This window comes from Cervus canadensis, chromosome 7 (genome assembly GCF_019320065.1).
Source record: "Cervus canadensis isolate Bull #8, Minnesota chromosome 7, ASM1932006v1, whole genome shotgun sequence".
Taxonomy (NCBI): Eukaryota; Metazoa; Chordata; class Mammalia; order Artiodactyla; family Cervidae; genus Cervus; species Cervus canadensis.
The window spans coordinates 27,648,922-27,672,263 of NC_057392.1; the positions used below are offsets into that span (position 1 = coordinate 27,648,922).

General features: G+C 45.9%; 1 protein-coding gene across 6 annotated transcripts in view; it reads right to left on the minus strand.

The window, feature by feature from the left end:
• The window catches only part of ERG (ETS transcription factor ERG), a 315,796-nt gene that overhangs the window by 33,940 nt on the left and 258,514 nt on the right, over positions 1 to 23,342 (minus strand). For all 6 annotated transcript variants that reach the window (XM_043474737.1, XM_043474736.1, XM_043474739.1 and 3 more), the window contains one exon: positions 15,647 to 15,798. In XM_043474737.1, coding sequence (XP_043330672.1) covers positions 15,647 to 15,798 — 152 coding nt within the window. The remainder of the gene's footprint in view (positions 1 to 15,646; positions 15,799 to 23,342) is intronic.

Genomic DNA, 23,342 nt, shown 5'->3' on the forward strand with positions numbered 1-23,342 from the left:
TGTCTCTCCATCAGTTGGCGCTAGAGTCCTTTGTCTCCGGTGTTCTGCAGTCTCACCATACCGTGATTAGAGAAGATGAATTCTTCTTTATCCTTCTCTAGACAGTGTTTCCTATATTTGGAGAATGGCTTTATTCATCAATTTTGGGAAAGTCTTGGCTGCTTATCTCTTCAAATATTGCATCTCATCCATTCTCTTTATTTCCTTTTTCCAGAACTTCTAATAGGTCTACCCTGAATCCTTCCCAACTGTTGACTTTTTCCCTTAAATTTCCCCTTTTTGTCCCTGTGCTGCACTCTGAAAACAATCTTTGATTTGCTTCTCAGTGTTTTCATATCAACTGTTTAATCCATCTACTGAGTTTTTGATATCTTCTGATCTGAATTTTGAATACACTCTTGTGTTTCTAGGCATTCTACTTTTCCTTCTTCAATATTATCCATTCGTTTCCATAATATTTTTCCTTTCTTTGCTTATTCCTTCTTTTATGTATCTGTTGTTTAGAAACTAAGCCGTGTCCAACTCATGTGACTTCACGGACTGCAGACTGCCAGGCTCCTCTGTTCATGGGATTTCCCAGGCAAGAATACTGGAGTGGGTTACCATATCCTTCTCCAGGGGAATCTTCCCAACCTGGGGATTGAATCCTGTCTCCTGCATCTGTTGCATTGGCAGGTGGATTCTCTACCTCTGAGCCACCAGTGAAGCCCTTTAGGTATCTAGTCACTTTTCAAATCTACTTACTTTATATTCTCTATATCATACTTTAATTACCTAACATTACTGAGGGTTTTAATCAGGTTGTCTGTTCTTTCTGCTGAATCTTGGCCCCGATAGGTTCTTCCCGTTTTCATAATTTGGATTTGCAGCATCATCTTCTGTAGGTCTTTATCTATAGGAATTCTGTCAAGCCTGAATTGAAGGTGAGCTTCTCCAGCAAGATTTTGTCTTTATTTCTAGCGCATAACCACTTTTCAATGGCTAATTTCTCAGACTGGAGACTGTTGGAACACACAGCTGTGTGCATGAGTTAGGAGGTCCAACCCCTGCTTTTGCAAGTCCAAGATGTCATCTCCTGTCCCTAATTAATCTTTAAAACCCAAATATCTGTATTATAGACATCAGAACTCCACCCCCATCCATGCACCTAAGATAACATGAGACAAATGGGACGAATAGGCCTCCCTGTTCTCAGTTTCTGCCTTGTCTTTAGTCCCTAAGGAACTTGCTGACTTTCTTCCCAGTTCAGCTGTGCATTTAGAAGGTTCTCAGATTTTATGCATCATTTCCAGGGACTCTGCGAGAGGCCCTTTTAAGTTTAACGGTTTACTAGAACCAAGAGTCTTCTCTGCATAAATTTTACCCATCTACCTTCAAACTTTTCCTTTTTCACTGCAGCCATCAGCCTAGCTCACACTATGCTCCACTTCATTCACGGATTAAATAATCCATTGTCAAAAATTAACGTACATATGGATTGTTCAATACCCAGGGGAAGAGCACAAAGAACTGTAAAAAAACAAAGTGTGCCCACTTTCAACTCACTGAGAATCAACAATTCCATCATATATTTTATTCAACAAATACATGACTACATTATTTTTGTTGGGCTCTAAAGATATCTTTGACATTCAGACATGCCAAAATATTTCACTGGATAGTCATTCTCAGCTCTTCCTAAGTGGGTTATCTAGCTTGGAGATTTTGTTTTTCTTTTTTTCCCATTTCCTCCTCTTAGTTAGTACTCCATGACAACACTGCATATGCTCATCATGTTTCAGAAATGGAGTGACCACTTAAAAGTTTCTCCCTGCTTGGGTGGTCTCTCTTTGCTCCTCTTTAAATATTGGTATCCCCAGAGTTTTGTCCTCCACTCTCCTCACTCCATAGACATCCCCTGGCCATCTAGACTCTCATGTTCCAACTACAGCGTGTATGCAGTGTTGGTTTTCAAGGGGTGCCACAAGGAGAACCACACATCAACTGGCTTAAAACCATAGGAACGTGGTTCCTTGTAGTTCTGGGGGCTGGAAGTCTGAAATCTAGCTGTCAGGAGGACTGAGCTCCCTCTGGGACTCTGGACAGAATCCTTCCTTCCCGTCCCATCTTCTGAGGGTGGGTGGCATTCCTCTAATCTCTACCCCCATCCTTACATGGCCTTCTCCCTGCATCCTCACATCATCTTCCCTCCATGTATGTCTGGGTCCAGATGCCCCCTTCAGATAAGGGCACCAGTCATTCTATCAGGCCCACCCTTGTGACCTCATCCTAACTTGATCAAACCTGAAAATACTCTTATTTCCAAATCAGGTCACATTCCAAGGCACTGGAAGTTAGGATGTCAATGTATTTTTTTTTGGTAGGGGCACAATTCAACCCATAATAAATGCTTATCTCTTGAATGTAGGGCTCTCTCCCCAATGCCTGAAGAAATATGAAAAGAAGAGCTGCAGTTTTTGGAAGCATTACCATATCCCAAGCACTGTTTATACACGTCACACATGCATCTTATTTAATCCATACTTCCATCTTTGTTTTGATGGCACAGAAACTAAGGCTCAGTAAGATTAAATGACTTTCCAGAGCTAGAAAAGGCGCCGTTTAGAACTCAACTGTATGACCCTTGATAAAGGATTTTAACCCTATGCTCTATAGGACACAGTGAACTGCCTGGTAGGGATCCCATCGGTATCTTAAGTACAGGATGAATCAAACGAACATCATGTGTGCATGCTCAGTTGCTCAGTCATGTCCAACTCTGTGCAACCTCATGGACTAGAGCCCTCCAGGCTCCTCTGTCCATGGGATTTTCCAGGCAAGAAACCTGGAATGGGTTGCCATTTCCTTCTTCTGGGGATGTTCCCAACCTAGGGATCGAACCCACGTCTCCAGCATTGGCAGACAGATTCTTTACCAGTAGCACCACCTGGGAAGCCCAAAGGAACATCATCTACCTTAATTTTTTTTTCTACATTTACGAACTTCCACCCAGCTATTTTTGCTAAATCAAAGCTATTTTTAATTAGATTCTTCCCTTGGTTTAAAAAAAAAAACATAAATCATTATCATCATGGAAATGTAAAGGTTAAGAGCTGAGCAACATCATAGACAATTTTGAACATCAACTTTACTCCACGACTTACTACTTACATATTTGAAAAGGCCGTTTCAGAATCTACAACAATTTAACAAATTTACTCCATCATTCTACTTTCTTGGATTCTTCCTAGACACTTTTGATCATGTATTAACAGCATACGAATAAGAGCTCAGACTCTGGATTCAGACAGAACTGGGTCAGAATTCTGGCTTTCCACATCATTGGCTGGGACATCTTGGGCAACCATCTTACTTCCCTAGTTTGAGTTTCTGTATCTGTATAGTGAGAACAACAAATAGTTTCTACACCATAGGATTTTTGTGGAATTTAGATAAGATTGTTGCTGTTCAGTTGCTCAGTCGTGTCTGACTGTTAGCAACCCCATGGACTGCAGCACGCCAGGCTTCCCTGTCTTTTACCATCTTTCCTGTCATCTTCACCATTAAATAAAACCTTTTCAACAAAGAGCAGGGCCAAGCGGCTGACAACACTGTGTCCTCAGCAGACGGTCGCCATTTCTGTTTTTATTATTTCAGCCACGTAGAACCCAATGACAGTTGCCTCAATTCAGCTCCCAGTTTAAACATACATTAACTGGGACCTTAGGATTTAAGTTTTAGTTGGTTGGGTTGTTCAGTTGCCTGACTTAGCGTAAAAAGTTGTAACCAGAAGCTTATAGAAACACATTCCATAATGCAGACATAATGGGAGAGATCTCTGGGAGTGTTTGGAGGCATGACAAAGTAAAGCAGAGAAACGTGTAGTTTATTGGAAACAAATGTGTGGTTACCAAATGGGAGAGGGAAAGGGAGGACAAATTAGTGGTGTGGGATTAGCACATACAAACTTTTATGTACAAGTAGATAAGCAACAAGGATATATGTGTAGCATAGGGAATAACACTCATTATCTTATAATAATCTAATCATGGAGCACAACCTGTAAAAATACTGAGCCACTATGCTGTATACCTAAACTAGCACAATATTGTAAACTGATGAGGAGAAAATGGAAGTATTAGTCACTCAGTCATGCCTGACTCTTTGCAACCCCATGGGCTGTAGCCCACCAGGCTCCTCTGTCCATGGGATTTCCCAGGCGAGAATACTGGAGTGGGTTGCCATTTCCTTCTCCAGGGGATCTTACCGACTCTGGGATTGAACACAGATCTCCCTCAAGAAAGGCAGATTCCTCACTGTCTGAGCCACCATGGAGGTCCCTGTAATACTTTAATTTTAAGAAAGAAATGCTTCACCAGCAGATACTTAATCACTGAGTACAGGCCTGAGGATTGGCTCTGGTCTCACCATCCGTACATGTATCCTCGGGAAAGTTCTTTCATTTCCCCAGGGCCCAATTTTCTCACGTTTAAGGGTTTTGTGGGACTTCCTTCACGGCTCAGTGGTAAAGAATCCGCCTGCCAAGGCAGGAGACACAGGTTTGGTCCCTGGTCCTGGAATGTTCCACAGGCCGCAGAGCAACCAAGCCCATGGGCCACGTGGAATATTCCACAGGCCACAGAGCAACTGAGCCCGTGGGCCACATGGAATATTCCACATGCCACAGAGCAACTGAATCCAAGTGCTACAACTACTGAGACCTGTGTGCCTAGAGTCTGCGCTCTGCAAACAGAAGCCACTCCAATGAGAAGCCAACATACTGAAACTACAGAGTAGCCCCTGCTTGCCGCAACTAGAGAAAGCCCCCACGCAACATCGAAGACCCAGCACAGCCAAAAAGAGATAAATAAATACATTTTTTTTTCTTTTCTTTTTTTTTTTTAAATAAATACATTTTTAAAGGATTTAATGATAGGGCTTCCCTTGTGGCTCAGCTGGTAAAGAATCTGCCTGGAATGCAGGAGACCCCAGGTTGATTCCCCAGTTGGGAAGATCCGCTGGAGAAGGGACAGGCTACCCGCCCCAGGATTCTTGGGCTTCCCTGGTGGCTCAGCTGGTAAAGAATCTGCCCGCAATGCAGGAGACATGAATTCAATCCCTGGGATGAGAAGATCCCCTGGAGAAGGGAAAGGCTACCCATTTCCATATTCTGGCCTGGAGAATTCCACGGACTGCATAGTCCACAGGGTCACAAAGAGTTGGACACAACTGAGCGACTTTCACTTTCAGTGATAGTTAAGAGTGTGTGTCCACTTGACTGGATTGTGGGATGTCTAGATATTTCATTAAACATTATTTCTGGGCCAATCTGCAAGGGTGCTCCCAAAAGATGCTGGCCTTTGCACTGTGCGACTGAGTAAAGGCCAGGAAAGGGTGAGAGAAAGAGAGAGAGACTGGTTCTGCTTCTTTGAAGAACCCTGACTCATAAACAGCTGAATGAAGATCAGCAAGAATCTTGCAAATGCATCCCCGGTGGTCCTCTGATTCCAACTAACTAAAGCCGGATTCCACTAACTCGACTGACGCATGCTTAGTGACTTCTGCACACGGGCCACGAGTTTGCTGCTTTTTCTGGTGGTGAAGAACGCAAAAGACATTATCACCAACTCACGATGCTCTCAATCTAATAGAACACACAGGCTTATAAATAACCACCTTTAAAAAGATTGTTGTTGTTCAGTTGCTAAGTCATGTCTGACCCCGTGGACTGTAGCACACCAGGCTTCCCTGTCCTTCACTATTTCCCGGAGTTTGTTCAAACTCATGCCCACTGAGTCAGTGATGCCATCCAAGTATCTCGTCCTCTGTCGTCCCCTTCTCCTCCTGCCTTCAATCTTTCCCAACATCAGGGCGTTTTCCAATGAGTCGGCTCTTTGTATCAGGTGGCTAAAGTATTGGAGCTTCAGCTGCAGCATCAGCCCTTCCAATGAATATTCAGACTCAGTTTCCTTTAGGATGGACTGGTTTGATCTTGCAGTCCAAGGGACTCTCAAGAGTCTCCTCCAACACCAGTTTGAAAGCATTAATTCTTCAGCACTCAGCCTTCTTTATGGTCCAGCTCTCACACCTCTACATGACTACTGGCAAAACCATACTTTTGACTATATGGACCTTTGCTGGCAAAGTGATGTCTCTTCTTTTTAATACTGTTTAGGTTTGTCATAGATTTTCTTCTAAGGAGCAAGCATCTTTTAATTTCATGGCTGAGTACACTGTAATAAAACATTGGCCATTTAGACTTGGAGAGTATTTTCTTCCATTGCTTGTTATTCATCTACTTTCAACCTGAGTTTGGAGATGTCATCTTTAGAAAAGGTCTTGTGCAGGCCATAGGAACTTTCTGCCACTTTGAGAAATCAAAGTCCTGACTTTCTAAGAAACCAAACCAGCAAAGACTCACACTGGGCGTATGCTTTCTGTCTGCACTGAGCTATTGGCTAATATAACTCACACTGTCCATAGTGGATGTCACAAGGAAGGTGCCCACGCCTGAGTTAAGCCCAAATATAATGTCCAGAGATGCTGCACCAGGAAGAACATTCCCTTCCCTGTGAAATTTATTTCTGAAAAAAAGACATTATTTCCCCTATGGATCTTTTTATGTTAGCCACCAGGAAGCTCAATGCCATTCTAGAAACTAAGCCACAGCATCTTGGCCAAGCTTGTGGCCAAAAGAGCTACATTATTCCTTCATGTGACCTTGGTTTTCCATTAATATTCATAATTGCCTTAGTTGTGGCTGTTGAGTTGCTAAGTCATGCCCAGCTCTTTTGCAACTCCATGGACTGTAGCCTGCCAGGATCCTCTGTCCATGGGATTCTCCAGGCCAAAATACTGGAGTGGGTTGCCATTTCCTTCCTCCTCCAGGAGATCTTCCCAACCCAGGGACTGAATCCAAGTCTTCTGCATTGGCAGGTGGATTCTCTACCAAACGGAGCCACCTGAGAAGCCCGACTGCCTCAGTATCAATCCCCAATTTCTAACTGATTAGTAGTTTGGCTCACGTGACGATCACTAGTTTAGTCCGCAAGGTATCTCAAATCCTTCATGGAATTAAACACTATACCTAGCATGAAAATGAAAGTGAAAGTTGAGTCGCTCAATTGTGTCCGACTCTTTGCGACCCCATGGACTGTAGCCCACCAGGCTCCTCCGCCCATGAGATTCTCCAGGCAAGAATACTGGAGTGGGTTGCCATTTCCTTCTCCAGGGGATCTTCCTGATCCAGGGATCAAACCCAGGTCTCCCGCATTGCAGGCAGACGCTTTAACCTCTGAGCCACCAGTGAAGCATAGACTATAATATGAAACCACATAAAGTGTGATGGAGGAATTGCTTAGACGTCATCAGGGAAGCAATGAAGGTGCCTAAAGATCCAGGGTGGTTTCTTAGAGAGGGTGGATTTCAAAGGTGCCTGGAAAAGCGAGAAGGACTTGTCAGCAGGGGAACGGAAGGACATTCCATCGGAGGGAAGCGCCTGGCAGAGGACACAGGGGACAACGCAGTACAGGAGTAGGAAGATGTGACTGGGGCCAGGACAGGGCAGAGGAAGATGGCGGAAGCGGCAGGGGGTTCAGAAACCCCATCAGGAGGGGACAAAGGAAGCTGCTCTTCCCGAGTCATGCTTACGGTCATCTTGTTCCCCAGCTATTTGGAAACACGTGTCTGAATCACTCATCTGAGCTCTTAATCATGCTCTCCCCGTCACAAATGACTTAACTTTATGCGGCCGGGTCTTATCTGCTTCTCACAGGCTTCGGTCATTTCCTCTGTGACTAGTACAAGAGTAACAAGTACTCGGAGGATACCTCACATGTTGAGTAGGAGTCACCCCGCAAGGAAGACCTGAGTACGACACGAGAGGAGAAGCTCCAGCCACATGTGTCTGGGGACCAAGGAATGGGGCTTTAAATCTCCTAAGAGCTTTTATTCTCCGTGACTGGAATATTCCAAGTGCTCAGCGAATGAATAAATGAATGAATACAGAGAGTGAGCTTTGTTAAAAGGTGAATAACTCAGCTCGGTGCTCTGTGATGACCTACAGGGGTGGGATGGGGTGGGATGGGGTGGTGGGGAGGCTTCAGACAGAGGGGACTATATGTATACATACAGCTGATTCAAACTGTTGTAGAGCGGAAGCTGACACAATAATGTTAAGCAATTATACGCCAATTAAAAATGAAATTTAAAAAGCAAACAGGGGAAACAAAGACGCATGTGGCACCTATTTCTGAGAACTTCTGACCCCCATGAGCATTTGTGCCCAAGGTGAATATTTAGACAATGAAAACAGAAGTGTTTGAAAAGCCCCATGCCTCAGCACCCATTTTGGGGAATAAAAACAAAGAAAAGGAAGAAATCTTCTCAAAATGATGTAAGCTGCTGAAACCAGAGGTTCTGTTGCATTTTGCAATTTTGAAGAAAAGTGGGTGAAGACCGTGCCTTCCTCTTTGCCAGCGCGCTGGGTTATTAGCACGTCGCCAAGGACACGGTCAAGACCTACACGGTGACTGCGGAAGGCCACCCGGCACCGTATCCCTGATGCTGAGGCGTCATCAGGCAGCACAAAACCTGTGTTCCCTGTAACATACTAGTTCCACTGTGCGAGAAGGACCCATTGCTTCTAAACATCCATCTGGGTTCACAGCCCTGGGGCAGCAGAACTGGAAACACCCAGAAGTCCGACTCCCGGGCTGTCCCCGAGTCATCTATGCCGCTGATGGGAACACAGTGAATGCAGGCAAGCACCGCTTGACCTGCTTGGTCTGAACGGCGCTCAGGGCTGTCACCAATGAACAGGGCCGCGGGGCTTCCTCCTCAGCTCTCTCATCACACTTTGTGCCTTGAGTGGCCCTGGATTTCCCAGTGAATGCCGTGACACGAGACCTTTACAGGCTTTATCGTGTCAGCCAATGACACGTACCAGCCACAGCTCCCGAAACACGTCTGGAGGCAAAAGCTTTAGGACAGTTCTTTCTTTTGCCAACTCCCTTTCCCAAATGATGTCTTTATTTCAAATAATGGAAGTGTATTAAAGCAACATTTATTTGTGTGTGTGTGTGCTGAATCACTCAGTCGTGTCAACTCATTGTGACCCCATGGACTGTAGCCCTCCAGGCTCCTCTGTCCATGGAATTCTCCAGGCAAGAGTATTGCAGTGGGTGGCCATGTCCTTCTCCAGGGGATCTCCCCAAACCAGGGATTGAACCTGTGTCTCCTGCATTGGCAGGTGGATTCTTTACCATTACACCACCTGGGAAGCTCAACACTTATTTAGTATCTTCTATCTAGTCTGCTGCTGCTAAGACACTTCAGTAGTGTCTGACTCTGTGCGACCCCATAGACGGCAGCCCACCAGGCTCCCCGATCCCTGGGATTCTCCAGGCAAGAACACTGGAGTGGGTTGCCATTTCCTTCTCCAATGCATGAAAGTGAAAAGTGAAAGTGAAGTCACTCAGTCGTGTCCGACTCTTAGAGACCCCATGGACTGCAGCCTACCAGGCTCCTCCATTCATGGGATTTTCCAGGCAAGAGTACTTCTATCTAGTCTAGAGCTCTTCAAACCCTACAATGCACGAACATCACCCAAAATATGTGCTAACAATGTAGAATCCTCCACTCCATACTTGGATTCAGAAAATGTGGAGGTGGGCACTTTTACATCCTAAATCTTCCAGGTGACCCCGATGCAGGTGGTTCTGATCATACTCGGAAAAACATCTCCCAGTCAACCTCCAAATTAAACTGAGCCAACAAGAGCTCAGCTGGGCCCTCTGAACTGAACTGAACTGGGCCCTCTGTCTGCGGTTCATCTTATTAAGAGTGACATCACTGAATGATACTTTGACCTGCAACCATGAACATAAGAAACAGCCCAAGCCTATGAGGTGCATACCTAGATATACAGCTATTCACACCACATAAGACAGATAATAGGTAGACAGATGATGGATAAATAGACAGATGGGAAGACAGATAGATACCTATGGCAGAGAGATAGATGATGAACAAATGAGAGGCAGATAGATAGATAAATAGGGACTGGAAAGATAGATACAGATGATAGATGATAAATGAGAGGTAGATAGACAATAGATTTATAGACAGATGGAAAGACAGACACAGATGACAGATGATAGATACAGAAAGAGCACAGAAAGTAGACAGAAAGAGCACATGTGATGTATTGTCTAATCTCTACACCTTGGGAAGGAGAGGCCTAGCCAGTGGCGTTACCAGGACAACAGGTAGAAGTCAGGGCTTCCCAGGGTGTCTGGTGGCCCTACTGGCTGAGTGCTTTCATGTGACATCCCTGTTACCTTCCAATGACAAACCAAGAAACACATTTTTTTACAGACTCAAAATAAAGAGCTGGACCATCTTTCCCACATGTTTTCTTTTAATCCTGGGGACACTGAGGCATGTACTGATTAAGGCATCGCCTTCACATAGCCTGCTGACACCTTGGACCCAATAAAACCCACTTTTGCAACTATGCAGGATATAAAGTTTGTGTTAATACATACATATGTGCTAAGTCGCTTCAGTTGTGTTCAATTCTTTGCAACTCCATGCACTTAAGCCCCCCAGGCTCCTGTGTCCATGGGATTCTCCAGGCAAGAATACTGGAGTGGGTTGCCATTTCCTTCTCCAAATATATATATCAACATACAAACCTCACCCCTGGTTTCACTGCCTGTTAAGTTCTTACTTTAGCCCATGTTCTCAATCCGTTTACTTTTAAAACAGATTCTATCTTTTTCTCTTATTTATATTTGTGTGATCATTCTTAAATCCATTCTGAAACAAGGAAACAGTGTAAATATATTCAATGAAAGTCTTTTTATTCATTAGGGATATTTGAGGAGTTTTTATAAAGCTCCTGAGTTAGACACATGTGTGCGTGTGCATGCGTGTGTGCTGAGTTGCTTCAGTCATGTCTGACTCTGTGCAACCCTATAGATGCAATCTGCCAGGCTCCTCTGTCCATGGGATTCTCCAGATAAGAATACTAGAGTGGGTTGCCATGCCCTCCTCCAAAGGATCTTCCCGACCCAGGGATCGAACTCAAGTCTCTTATATCTAACCTGCATTGGCAGATGGGTTCTTCACCACCAGCACCAGCTGGGAAACCTGAGTTAGAGACAGTGAGTCTCAAAACCAGGGACTTTAGAAGTGAGGAATCCAGGCCAGGAGTCCAAAAGACCATGTCTTTTTCTGTGTCTTCTCCTGTCTACACACCAGTCTCCTTGGTCAGCGTTTCTCAGGACCATTTTCAGGTCTAGGACACGAAGGGCAGTATGCAGCTAATTGATAGTGTAAGTGCTTAGGAATAAATAACGGATTTGGGGGGTGGGGCTGTCTTTCTGATTTGCATTTAGAAGTGCCAATCAATGTGCTTAAATAGTAGGAACTATATGAACCAGTCGTAACCAGGTTTGGAGAATTCTGCTAAGTGTGCAGAACTCTCTACACCCAAAATGTGCCCTAGTGAGGTGCCTGGATCTCAGAGTTGGGGCCGAAGGTATGGAGGGGGCAGCTGATACAGCCGCGCCCAGGTCCTGCTGTCTTTACACTGGGGGTTTTCAGGATTGTGCAATATAGCTGTGTGTCTGTGTGTTCATCTGTGTGTCTGCATGTGAGCACACATACCTGAGGCTTGACCAATAACTGCAAGACTCACAACTTGCAACACCAGCCACAGTGAGCTCTCTTACAAACCTGGTTAACTGAATAACTGCCCTCGCCTCGGCGTGAAGCAACCAAGCGAGGGGACAGCTGAAAGAGGGCTTTCTTCAGGGGATGAAACAGCCTTTACACAAAAGCTTAATATGAGCCAATCTGTGCAACCAGGCTTCCAGCCAACCGGCTGACATTTAATGAGAACCTACTACACAGAGACAGCATTTTGCCAACAAAGGTCCGTCTAGTCAAGGCTATGGTTTTTCCAGTGGTCATGTATGGATGTAAGAGTTGGACTATAAAGAAAGCTGAGCACCGAAGGATTGGTGCTTTTGAACTGTGGAGTTGGAGAAGACTCTTGAGAGTCCCTTGGACTGCAAGGAGAACAAACCAGTCCATCCTACAGGAAATCAACTCTGAATACTCATTGGAAGGACTGATGCTGAAGTTGAAGCTCCAATACTTTGGCCACCTGATGCAAAGAGCCAACTCGTTGGAAAAGACCCTGATGCTTGGAAAGATTGAAGGCAGGAGGAGAGGGGAGTGACAGAGGATGAGATAGGTAGCATCACTGACTCAATGGATATAAATATGAGCAAACTCCAGGAGATGGTGAAGGACAGGGAAGCCTGGCAGGCTGCACTCCATGGGGTTGCAAGGAGCTGGACATGACTTAGCGACTGAACAACAACTACACAAATCACAAAGGGTGGATGTCCTGACTTGATTAAATTGCTTCTTTGCCTCTTTCCCATGAAAATGGCTCTCCTGTTTTCTAAACAGTTTATTTAACATAGGAAGCAAGTTTGGCCCTACTAGAAATGATACTGACAACATCAAAGCCTGTGTCTGGCATGACAGAAATAGGACCCCGTCAGATGAAAGGATGTCACGGCACCAGGCTTAGCTCCTGGGTCTGTGATTCCATGCAGATCTCAGATAAGTACCTTCAATGTACTTCAAGCCTTTCCTCAGAATGAGTCTCTCATCTTAGAGAACTAAAGGCTTTGTTTCACCTAAACTGAGGAAATTACATTCTCAAGGAGAAAGGCAAAGGGTGAGACGGGCTTGGGCAGACATCCCCTGGGTTTCGTCTCATCCCATTCCGCTCCAGCCAGCGTCCAAGGCAACAACACCCCTGCCCGAACCTCCCCTCCCCAGGCACACAGCTGCTCTCAACCCCTTCAGGTACCACGCATCCAGGATGGGCCCCTTGGACATTCGCCTTTCCACACTTTTTTCCCACTCAACCAGAAATGCCTCCAGTTCTAAGTCACAGCAACAAGTGGTGGTTCTCAGGAATGTAGCTTAGTTGCCATGATCAAACCAAAGGCATGCCTTCGGCATAAATGTCCACTTCCTTTCCGGAAACATCAAAAGCAGCTTCGTCCTTCTCATGAGGCACACACGAGACTCACTCCACTGTCCCCTATAAAGGCCTTATTCGTGCTTCAAGATCAGGGATGGAGGAGTCCTTTCCTACCTCACTGCTTCCAACGAGCTTCATGCAGTTTGCTGAAAGCTACACAGCGACCATCCTGAAGAGAAACCCAGTCCGTGAGCCGAGTCGGGTGTTTTGCACTCTGAACTTTCTTGCTTGGAAGGCGGTGGAAACAGAAGCCCACTGGAGGTGGTCTGGTGCAGACTTAGGGCTGGGGGTGGGAATCGTGCCACGGAGGGGATTTGATCTCATTGGTCATCACACCTCGCAGAGGTGAACTCCCGGTGGCACTAGTGGTAAAGAACCTGCCTGCCAAAGCAGAAGACGTAAGAGACGTGGGTCCGATGCCTGGGTCAGGAAGATCTGCTGGAGAAGGAAATGGCAACCCACTCCAGTGTTCCTGCCTGGAGAATCCCATGGACAGAGGAGTCTGGTGGGCCACAGTCCTTGGGGTCACACAGAGTCCGACACGACTGAATGACTAACACGTTCACTTTCAAATTGGCAGTGGAGACGGTCCCCTTGACCTTTCCTGGCCCCTGACCCAGCTGCCAGAGGAGAATTATCAACTAGAAGGACCGGTCTCAATTCTGGAGGGAAATTGTGTAACTGCTGCACTATACGGAGCAGCTTGTAGCATAAGGAGGCCCCTGGGGCCCTGTTAGTACTTCCCACTCAGTGGTCCAGAATGATGGAAAGCTGAAGCAACCCAGTAAATACAAGATCATGGAAAGACTAATATCCTACAGATGTCGAGATTCAGGCCACCCTACCAGGGAAACAGGGCTTCCCTGGTGGCCCAGTGGTAAAGAATCTGCCTGCAATGCAGGAGACACAGGAGACTTGGTTCAATCCCTGGGTGGGCAAGATCCCCTGGAGGACAGCATGACAACCCATCCAGTTATTCCTGCCTGGAGAACCCCACGGACAGGGGAGCCTGGCGGGCTACAGTCCACGGGGTCGCAACGAGTCAGACACGACTAAAGTGACTGAACATGCACACACCACCTCTGGGGCAAGGGAGAATCAAGCCTGCACCAGTTTCACCCATGCTCATCTCTTACGACTCCAGCAATAAGCAGAGTCCTGGGCAGGACCACCCAGGGGTCAGGCACCCTTTCGTCCATTCTTCCCTCAGTTAATATTCGCTGAGAACCTAGGGGACTCCAGGCACTGAACTTGGCCACATAGGGCTTTTGTGGGTCTTACACTCCACTGAAGGAGGAAGATAAGAAGAGAACTTCCACATAAAAGTCCACTGCAGTGACAGAGGGGAATACATGCAATAAAAGAAAGTCAGACAGGCAGGGGTTAGGGTCACTGGGTGGAGTAGTGGAGGCACACCTCTGGATGCGGTGGCTAGAGAACCCCGATGAAGGGCAGAACTCCCTGGAACCAAGGGTTTCCGGATACAGAGACAGCAAGTTCAGTCCCAGAGGCAGAAGGCGAGGGGCCCAGATGGCCGCAGGGGGTGATGGAGGGAGCGCCCAGGGGCTACGGGAAGGGGCTTGAGAATGAAGGAGTCAGGGAAGTTTGTCTGAGTTTTAACTCACACTAAGTTGCTAAGAAGTGTCCAACTCTGTGCCACCCCATGGCCTGTAGCCCATCAGGCTCTTCTGTCCAGGGGATTTCCCAGGCAAGAGTACTGGAGTGGGTTGCCATTTCCTTCTCCAGGGGATCTTCCCAACCCAGGGATCGAACTCACATCTCCTGCATTGGCAGGTGGGTTCTTTATGAGTGTGCCACCTGGGAAGTTCTCACTCGCCTCTTACTAACTGCAGGCCAACCTCTCTGAGCGTCATTGTCCTCATCAGGGCACTCGTGACAAACCACGCTACGTATTGCTTGAGGGTTCATGACACCAAAAATTCAGTGTATGCGCATCGCTCACTGAAAACCTCAGTCAGGACCCGCCGGGGGTCACCATTGCTATTGTTGTGGTGGGTATTTTTGGTTTTATGTAGCACATTTCCTCTGAGGAGTTTTAAGGCATCCTTCCTATTACCTTTAGTTTTGCTAAATAAATAAATCCCTGGCATGGTTCTCAAATCCAGAGTTATTGTTTTGGATTATGTTTAGAATTACTTCTGGTAAAGAATGACTCAGGCTCTTGGAGTCTGTTTCATAAGCCAGTGAGGATTGGAATTTCGAGTTTTGACAACCAACAATACAGGGCTCCCAATTTTAAATTATGCCAGGTAAGGAAAAAATGTTAAGCCTACCTTCTATTATAAGTAGCACTTCATAAAAGGAAGGATATTTAACACCAAATACGCTCAGAGAAAAGGCAAGTCCTCCTTGGAAAGGTCACTCTGCATCAATTCTCTCTCTCTCTCACACACACACACAAACACACACGCGCGTGCATGCACATAGCAGTGAACATTTCACCACGGTGGACGAGTATCTGCTGGTCCATCCGCAACCACCAGTGCAGGCAGCTGAGGGTGACCAATGCCAAGGGCAGAAGAGAGAGCTGAGCGGAGCCTGAGGAAGGCCCGGGCCGCTGGCCAAGCCTCTGACCTGCGGGGACGATGACGCGGCGCTCGTTGGTGGTCATGTTTGGGGGCGGCATGTGCTTCTCCTCCATGTAGCTGCTGTAGTTCATCCCGACGGTGTCCGGGCTGCCCACCATCTTCCCACCTTTGGCCATGCTGCACTCATCAGGGGAGTTCCTGGAGGAGAAGAAGACACAGCCTTCCATTACTGCAGCCCCCTAGAGCCTGCCTCCCTGCCTGTCCGTGATGCACAGAGAGAAGCCAGGAAGGGAAAGCTGGAGGGGAGGGAGAGGGGAGGAGGCAGACACTGTGGAAAGACAATGCAGTCATCTGTGATGAGCTGAGTGACCGTGCCTCCTCCAGGTTCACATACGGAAGCCCCAGTCCCAACGTGAAGGCCTTTGGAGGTGGGGCCTTTGGAAGAGAATGAAGTTAACATGAGGTCACGAGGCTGAGGCCCTTATGACGGGATTAGTGCCCTTAAAGAAGGGGAAGAGACCAGACTTCTCTCTTTCTCTCTCTCTGCCACTGAGCTTACAGTGAGAAGGTAGCCATCCCCAGCCAAGGACAGAGCTCTCACCAGACACCCACCACCAACCAGCCCAGCACCTTGGTCTTGGACTTCAGTCTCTAGAACCATGAGAAAAAAATCCCTGCTGTTTAATTCCTGCCCTGGCCCACGGCATTTTGTGACAGGAGCCTTATGAGACTAAGACGGTGCCCATGCTCACCGGAAGCAGAGCACAGGCACATGGGAAGCAGAGCTGCCGCCTGGTTTCCATCCCTCCAGCCAGCTCCTGCAACTGTCGTGTCAAAGCCCCATCTGTGACAGCTGATTGGAAACACGTGCAGGGAACACTGAATGGGCACTTGTTCTCCCCGTGTGACTGCAAACAGGCCACGCACCCAGACGGTGAGAGGCGACACTCTGCCAGGTTTATTCCAGAGTGACACGCCTCTTCAAAACCTCAGAAGGAAACCTTTGTGTTCACTTTCAAATCCCTGCAGCCAATCCTTAGACATGGAGTTTTAAGGCTCCCAGTGCTCCTGGCTTAGGTGTGGGCAGGAAGGGCAGAAAGGGGAGCAGGACTGGCCCCCCAGAAGCAGCAGGATAGGGGACCCCAGCAGCCCTGGAAGACTGGGGTCAGGGAGTGAAACCAGCTGTGTGCCAGGGGTCAGCTGCTGGGCTGTGGGGAACAGCTCAGAGGGTCGCTGTTAGTTAAGGCATCCATGGACACTTGGATAAAGACAAACTTACCTTTCTGGAAAAAGAGAAAAAAAAAAAGAATATCTGTTTCTTAAGTAAGATCTAAAAGATACTGGGGGAGAAGGCACTGGCAACCCACTCCAGTACTCTTGCCTGGAAAATCCCATGGATGGAGGAGCCTAGGAGGCTGCAGTCCATGGGGTCGCTCAGAGTCGGACACAACTGAAGCGACTTAGCAGCAGCAGCAGCAAAGGTTACCGGATGTGATGAAATTGCTGTTGTTCAGTCGTCAAGTCATGTCCAACTCTCCGAGACCCCATGGACTGCAGAACGCCAGGTTTCTCTGTCCCTCACCATCTCCAGGAGCTTGCCCAAGTTCGTGTCCATTGAATCAGTGACGCCATCCAACCGTTTTATCCTCTGTCACCCTCTTCTCCTTCTGCCCTCAATCATTCCCATACGTAATAGGTAAACTCCAAACAGAAACTCTCGCTTGAGCAAGAAACAGAAGAACGTGTGAATGCCTTCTTAGATGGTTAAGCCAGAGATCACTAACACAGGATGCCTGTAGCTCCAGAATCCCGAGAGTTGAGTTACATCATCTGAGGCAGATTTCTGAAAATGTCCTCGTAAGCGTTACCCAACACAGGATTTTTTGTACTCTTGGCAATCTATGCAACCTACTGGATTTTAGATTTCCATCCCAATGTCTGAGGCCCCGATGGCTGTGGGCTCCACCCCAGTGGGTCTTCCTTTGTCTCCTCCACACCATGTCAGCTGGAACTCTGCAGCCAGTCTGCAGAATCTTGGAACTAGAGGCCTGGCGTGGATGCGGCCTTCAAGTCTAAGGAGGCGTCAAAGCAGAAGGGCACTCTCTGGGTGGGGCCGGACTGAGATGTGATGGAGAAGGTCATTCTGGACCCAAGAGTTGTGGCAGGGGTGTGGACAGGAAGGACGGACCACAGGCCCTGGAAAGAGTTCATTCAGCATCTGGGAACTTTGAAGCTACAGATTCATTCTCAGCATCCTTTGCACAGGTCTGGTGCTGATGGAGGGAGCTCAGGGCTAACGATGAGGATGGAGCAAGTAGGTCGTGGACGGAGGTCATCATTGGGGTTGCCCAGACTGAGCCCGTACCGTGGGCCGGGAAATACATAACCCGGCTTCATGGCATCCGCACAGCTGTACTAACATGAAGGAAATTCAAAAATAATAGCGGTCAGAGTTCCCATGGTGTGAACCCTCTATATTTCCGATGCTGCCTACACATGCATTATTTCCTCTTGATGCTATTTTTCCTGGCTTCCAACATTTATCTCTAAAAGACCCATCCTAATATCAAAACACTGGATGTCTTCACTTGAGACTCAAGTTTCCTATCCCCTTGGAAAATTCCATCCGTTGAGTTGAGTGTGTGTGTTTTGGTCTATTTGTCTCAAGGAGAGAAGTTACTAGGGAAGAAAATTAGAGGAGTTTGGTTCTTTAGGAAAAAAGACTTTAGATGCTACGTAGGTGATGACTGCTACTCTAGGATGAGCGCTGTTCAGATCCAGTCATTCACTCCTCATTTAGATCATTTTTTTAATTCAGTGCTCGCTGTATACCAGGCACTACAAAATTCTTTCTTCTCTAGCAAGGCAGTTAACTACCTAAAAAGTGAAAGGTCAAGGAGATGTACAGAATTACAGGAAGAAGGGTCGCTGGGGATTATGGACCCTTCAGACGAACTCTGTCACTTTCTTCAATCCTACTGTCCAACTTCCATCTCTGAGGACTAAGCATGGACTAGGAATAGACCATGTCGGTTTTCCCATGGCATTAAAACAGATCCCTCATCAAATCCGGAGATACAATGAGCTATTAAACTGCGTTCTGTGTACTCCAATACACATTAGGGCAGACAAATATGCTTTGACTCCACTTACGTGAGACACCGAGAATAGTCAAGTCCACAGAGTCAGAAAGCACAGTGATCGATGCCAGGGGTGCGGGTGAGGCGGAAAGGAGAGTTAGTGTTTAGTGGGGACAGAGTTTCAGTTTAGGAAAGTGAGCAGCTGGGGAGATGGATGATGGTGACAGATGGACAACGCCATGACTGTACTTAGGGCCATCAAACCATACAGTCAGAAGTGGTTTAAATAGTATGCTTTATATTATGTGACTCTTACCACAATAAACATCATTAAAAAAATAAAAATAAATTGCATTTTATTAGAACTTTACAAAAATATATGTATGTATTTAAAACAGGCGTAATCTTCAATAAGGTTAGTTTATGTCTTCACCTTATAACCAGAAGACATAATTCACTTTATTAAGATTTTCCAGCCAGCTTTCAGCATTAGAAAAAAAAAAAAATCAGCAACATGAAATGCTATTTTCAAAAGTTGTTCATTTAGGACATTTTTTTTTAATGTTTTTTCCCCCACCGTATTTTGTTTTAGCATCAGAGGAAGACAGAAGGGGACCGTGTTTATGTTCATTTCAAATAGTTTCTGTAATAACTCTAAGGGAACTACAACCTCAGTGCGGGAAGCGCATCACCCCAGTAGGGCCACTGACATACAGAACTCAAGCCGGGTGTTCAAGTAACACTGATTAAAGCGGCCTCAGCTGTTCCATTCTTCTTGTTCAGCCTTTCCCCCCTAAGTATTCTCTTGGAAATTTTAATAGCAAAGTAGCAGCATATATACATGTCATCACGTTCTGAGAGCTTAACTGCTATCAGTCCTCATGACAGCCTGGCATCAGCTCCATTTCACAGCTGGTGTAAACTGAGAACACCAGAGAGAAGTCGCTTGCTCCGGGTCTGAGTCGGGAGGAGGCAGAACTGAGGCCTGAAGCTGGGCAGCTTCCACTCACTGTCTGCGCTTCCAGATGTCCCCCCTCAGTCAAAGTCAGATGGCTGGGATGACGGCCTTGTAAGCGGTGAAACAGATCTTCATTTCAGAAAGGCATCAAGAATGCCCAGCCCCCACGTAACTCTGGTTTAAGCTCTGCGCTGCATTACCCAGCTGTGCTAAGAAAAGATCCACATGGGAACCTGTCCATGCTTACTGTGCTGTTGAGCTCCACCTTCAGCGTGCTAAGGTGACTTCTTAGAAGTCACAGGAAGAAACTTCCCACAGACAGCTTAGTATTCCACCTGCACTGAGCCTAAAACAGAGGATCCCATGTTTTCTACTCTAACAAGGTAAGGATTTGGGCATTCTTGCTTTGAAACACACATAGTAAAGAGCATCCCTTTAAATATGATATTCTTAATACTCACCTATGTGCTCTTTAACAGTCCCTATGAAAGTTTTAAGACATTTTTTAGATGCGCTCTAAATGGGTAATCAACTGGTGAATATGAAATTTCTTATTATTTGAGGCATGAATTTCTTAATCGCATATAAGCCGGGTTCAAGATATTTCTCTCAAAGACTCTATCTTTCAAGGGCATGGAAAAGCTATTATGCAAGTCAAACCACAATGAGGTATCACCTCACACCTGCCAAGATGGCTATGATAAAGACAAAAAGCAAAAGTTAACAAGTGCTGGAGAGGATGCAGAGAAACTGGAACCCTTGCATACTCTTGATGGGAATGCAAAATGGTACAGCTGCACTGGAAAATGGTATGGTGGTCCCTTGAAACATGTTTGAAAAAGAACAACTATATGATCCAACAATCCCACTTATGCATATTTATCTGAAAGAATTAAAATCAGGATCTCCAAGAGACATGAGCACTTCCATGTTCACTATGTACTATTCACAATAGTGAAGGTGCGGACCTAAATGTCCACAGATGGATGAGTAGATAAAGAAAATGGGGTACATGCATACAACAGAATACTATTCTCCTTAAAAATAAAGAAATCAGAAATAGATTATAGCATGGATGAATCTCAAGGACATTATATTAATACTAAGTGGAAAAAGTCAGTCTCAGAAAGACAAATACTGCATGCTTCCGCCTTATATGGGCTATTTTAAAAAGTCAGATTCAGAAGAAGAGTGAAGTGTTGGTTGCCAGCAGCTGGAGGAGGGAAAAGATGGGGAGTTATTAATCAATAAACATAAAGTTGCAGTCAAGTAGAATGAGAAAGCTCTGGATATCGGCTGTACAACCTTGTACCTCTGCTCAACAGTAACGGACACTTAAAAATTTGTTTACAGACATCCCTAGCAATCAGTGGTTAAGACTTCACCTTCCCATATAGGATCCAATCCCTGGTCAGGGAAAGAAGATCTCACATGCTTTGTGGTCAAAAAACCAAAACAGAAAACAGAAACAGCATTGTAACAGGTTAAAGGCAGGCTTAAAAATTGGCCATATAAAAAAATCTTAAAATTTTTTAAAGCTGGATCTCATGTTAAGTATTCTTACCACAATAAAATATATTTAAAAAAAAAAATCATTGTGTCTTAACCATTTTCTCGAGTTCACATTTTCAGGTCTGAGTTCTATTTATAACCACAGCCCCACACAACACACAGCAGCAGGGAGCAGAGAGGAGGCAGGAGGACAGCTGGTTGCCCCCACTCGCAGCAGGAGAAATCCCACATGGGCTTGGGGGTCACCCTGACAGGGGGAGGCAGGTTCAGACTGAAGAGTGCCAGGAAGGCAGTGGACAACATCTGGGGGGCCAAAAAGCTGGGTGTATCACTCCCCCAAGTCCCTTGAGACATCCTGGGGGCCAATTTTAGGAGTTTAATCTCTACAGCAATCTCACAGACTTCCATGTCACTTGGGCATAACTGTGGCCAATCTGGAAGTCAAAGTGTTAATGGCTCCATCATGTTCAACTCCTTGTGACCCCATGGTCTGTCCATGGGATTCTCCAGGCCAGAATACTGGAGCGGGTTGCCATTCCCTTCTCCAGGGGATCTTCCTGACCCAGGGATCGAACCCAGGTCTCCTGCACTGCAGGCAGATTCCTTACCATCTGAGCTACCAGGGAAGCTCACTCTAGGAAATATAGAAATAATGTAGAAAGATCCTTGAACCTTCATGATGAACAAGATGGAGTGTTGGTGCCCTTCTTCTGATAACTAGGAACACATGGCCGGCTAAAATGTCCTGAGTCTCAATTAAGGTGAGTTGAGATCATGAGCACTGACTTCCTAAAACACATCATTATTATGAATTAATGGTGAAAGAACATGGCAAAGAATATCAAATAAATGAGAAAGTTTACTCAACTTAAATTAAGTTGAAACTCAGACACACTAAAAAAACAAGATTGGGTTCTTGAAGCTCCAATACTTTGGCCACCTGATGCAAAGAGCTGACTCACTGGAAAAGACCCTGATGTTGGGAAAGATTGAAGGCAGGAGGAGAAGTGGGCCACAGAGGATGAGATGGTTGAATGGCATCACTGACTCAGCTGACATGAGTTTGGGTAAGCTCTGGGAGTTGGTGAAGGACAGGGAGGCCTGGCATGCTGCAGTCCATGGGGTCGCAAAGAGTTGGGCACTACTTAGCAACTGAACAATAACAATATGGTTCTGATGAGTAGTCAAGAGGGACTCTTCAGAAGCTACTTGGAAGAACAAATGTTTAGCTCCTATTAACATTTTTCTAAGGAGAAGATTCCATTATTTTCATCTGCAACTCCAGAGTGATATTTATGTGTATGTGTGGTGCCTCTGAATATATTTTATTTTCCTGCTCTTCTTCAAACTATGTGACATTTGAGGTAGATTGCAAAAATGCGCACAGGATAAAAATAACATAAATGATCAAAGGAATGGAAGTGAATGTTATATAAGGGCAGAAAAGCAATTAATCAAGAGATAAAATCAGCACATTGAGTAAGCTTACTATTTATAGTTGCTCAAGGTAGCACATCAATTTATCTCTGAACTTTCTACTCGCCAAAGCAAAAAAGGAAGTATATCCTGTGACCATTCAAGATGTCAAAAAAAAAAAAAAAATACACATGAACCAAGTTATTCAGCAGAAGAGAAGCTTTTCCTGAGCTGAAGCTTGAGAGAAGTTTCTCCTGTGGCTTCTCCTTCAGAGAACTGGGTGGTGAAGCAAGCAGAATCCTTCCCACCGCCCCCTAACAGAACTGAGGACATTCCACGTGTAGAGCAGGTGCTCGGAGCACTCAGCTCTCAGCTGCCTCAGGTACAGGAGCCCCGGGGCTGTGTGTCCTCAAGCCAGTGCTCCACACTTCCTGTCTCTTGACATTGCTTTTGTTATAATTTATTTATGTACTTTCCATAGCACTTTGATTGGAGATACATGCCTCCTATGTTCACTGCAGCACTATTTACAATAGCCAGGACATGGAAGCAGCCGAAATGTCCATCAACAGAAGAACAGATAAAGAAGATGTGGTCCATATATATATACACACAATGGAATACTGCTCAGCTCTTTATAGGGAACAAGAGGGTGCCATTTGCAGATGCGAATGGACATAGAGACTGTCTACAGAGTGAAGTTTAAGTACAAAATGGTACAGATGAACCTACTGGCACTGTTTTGGAAAGAACCAGAAAAATGAGTGCAAAAATAT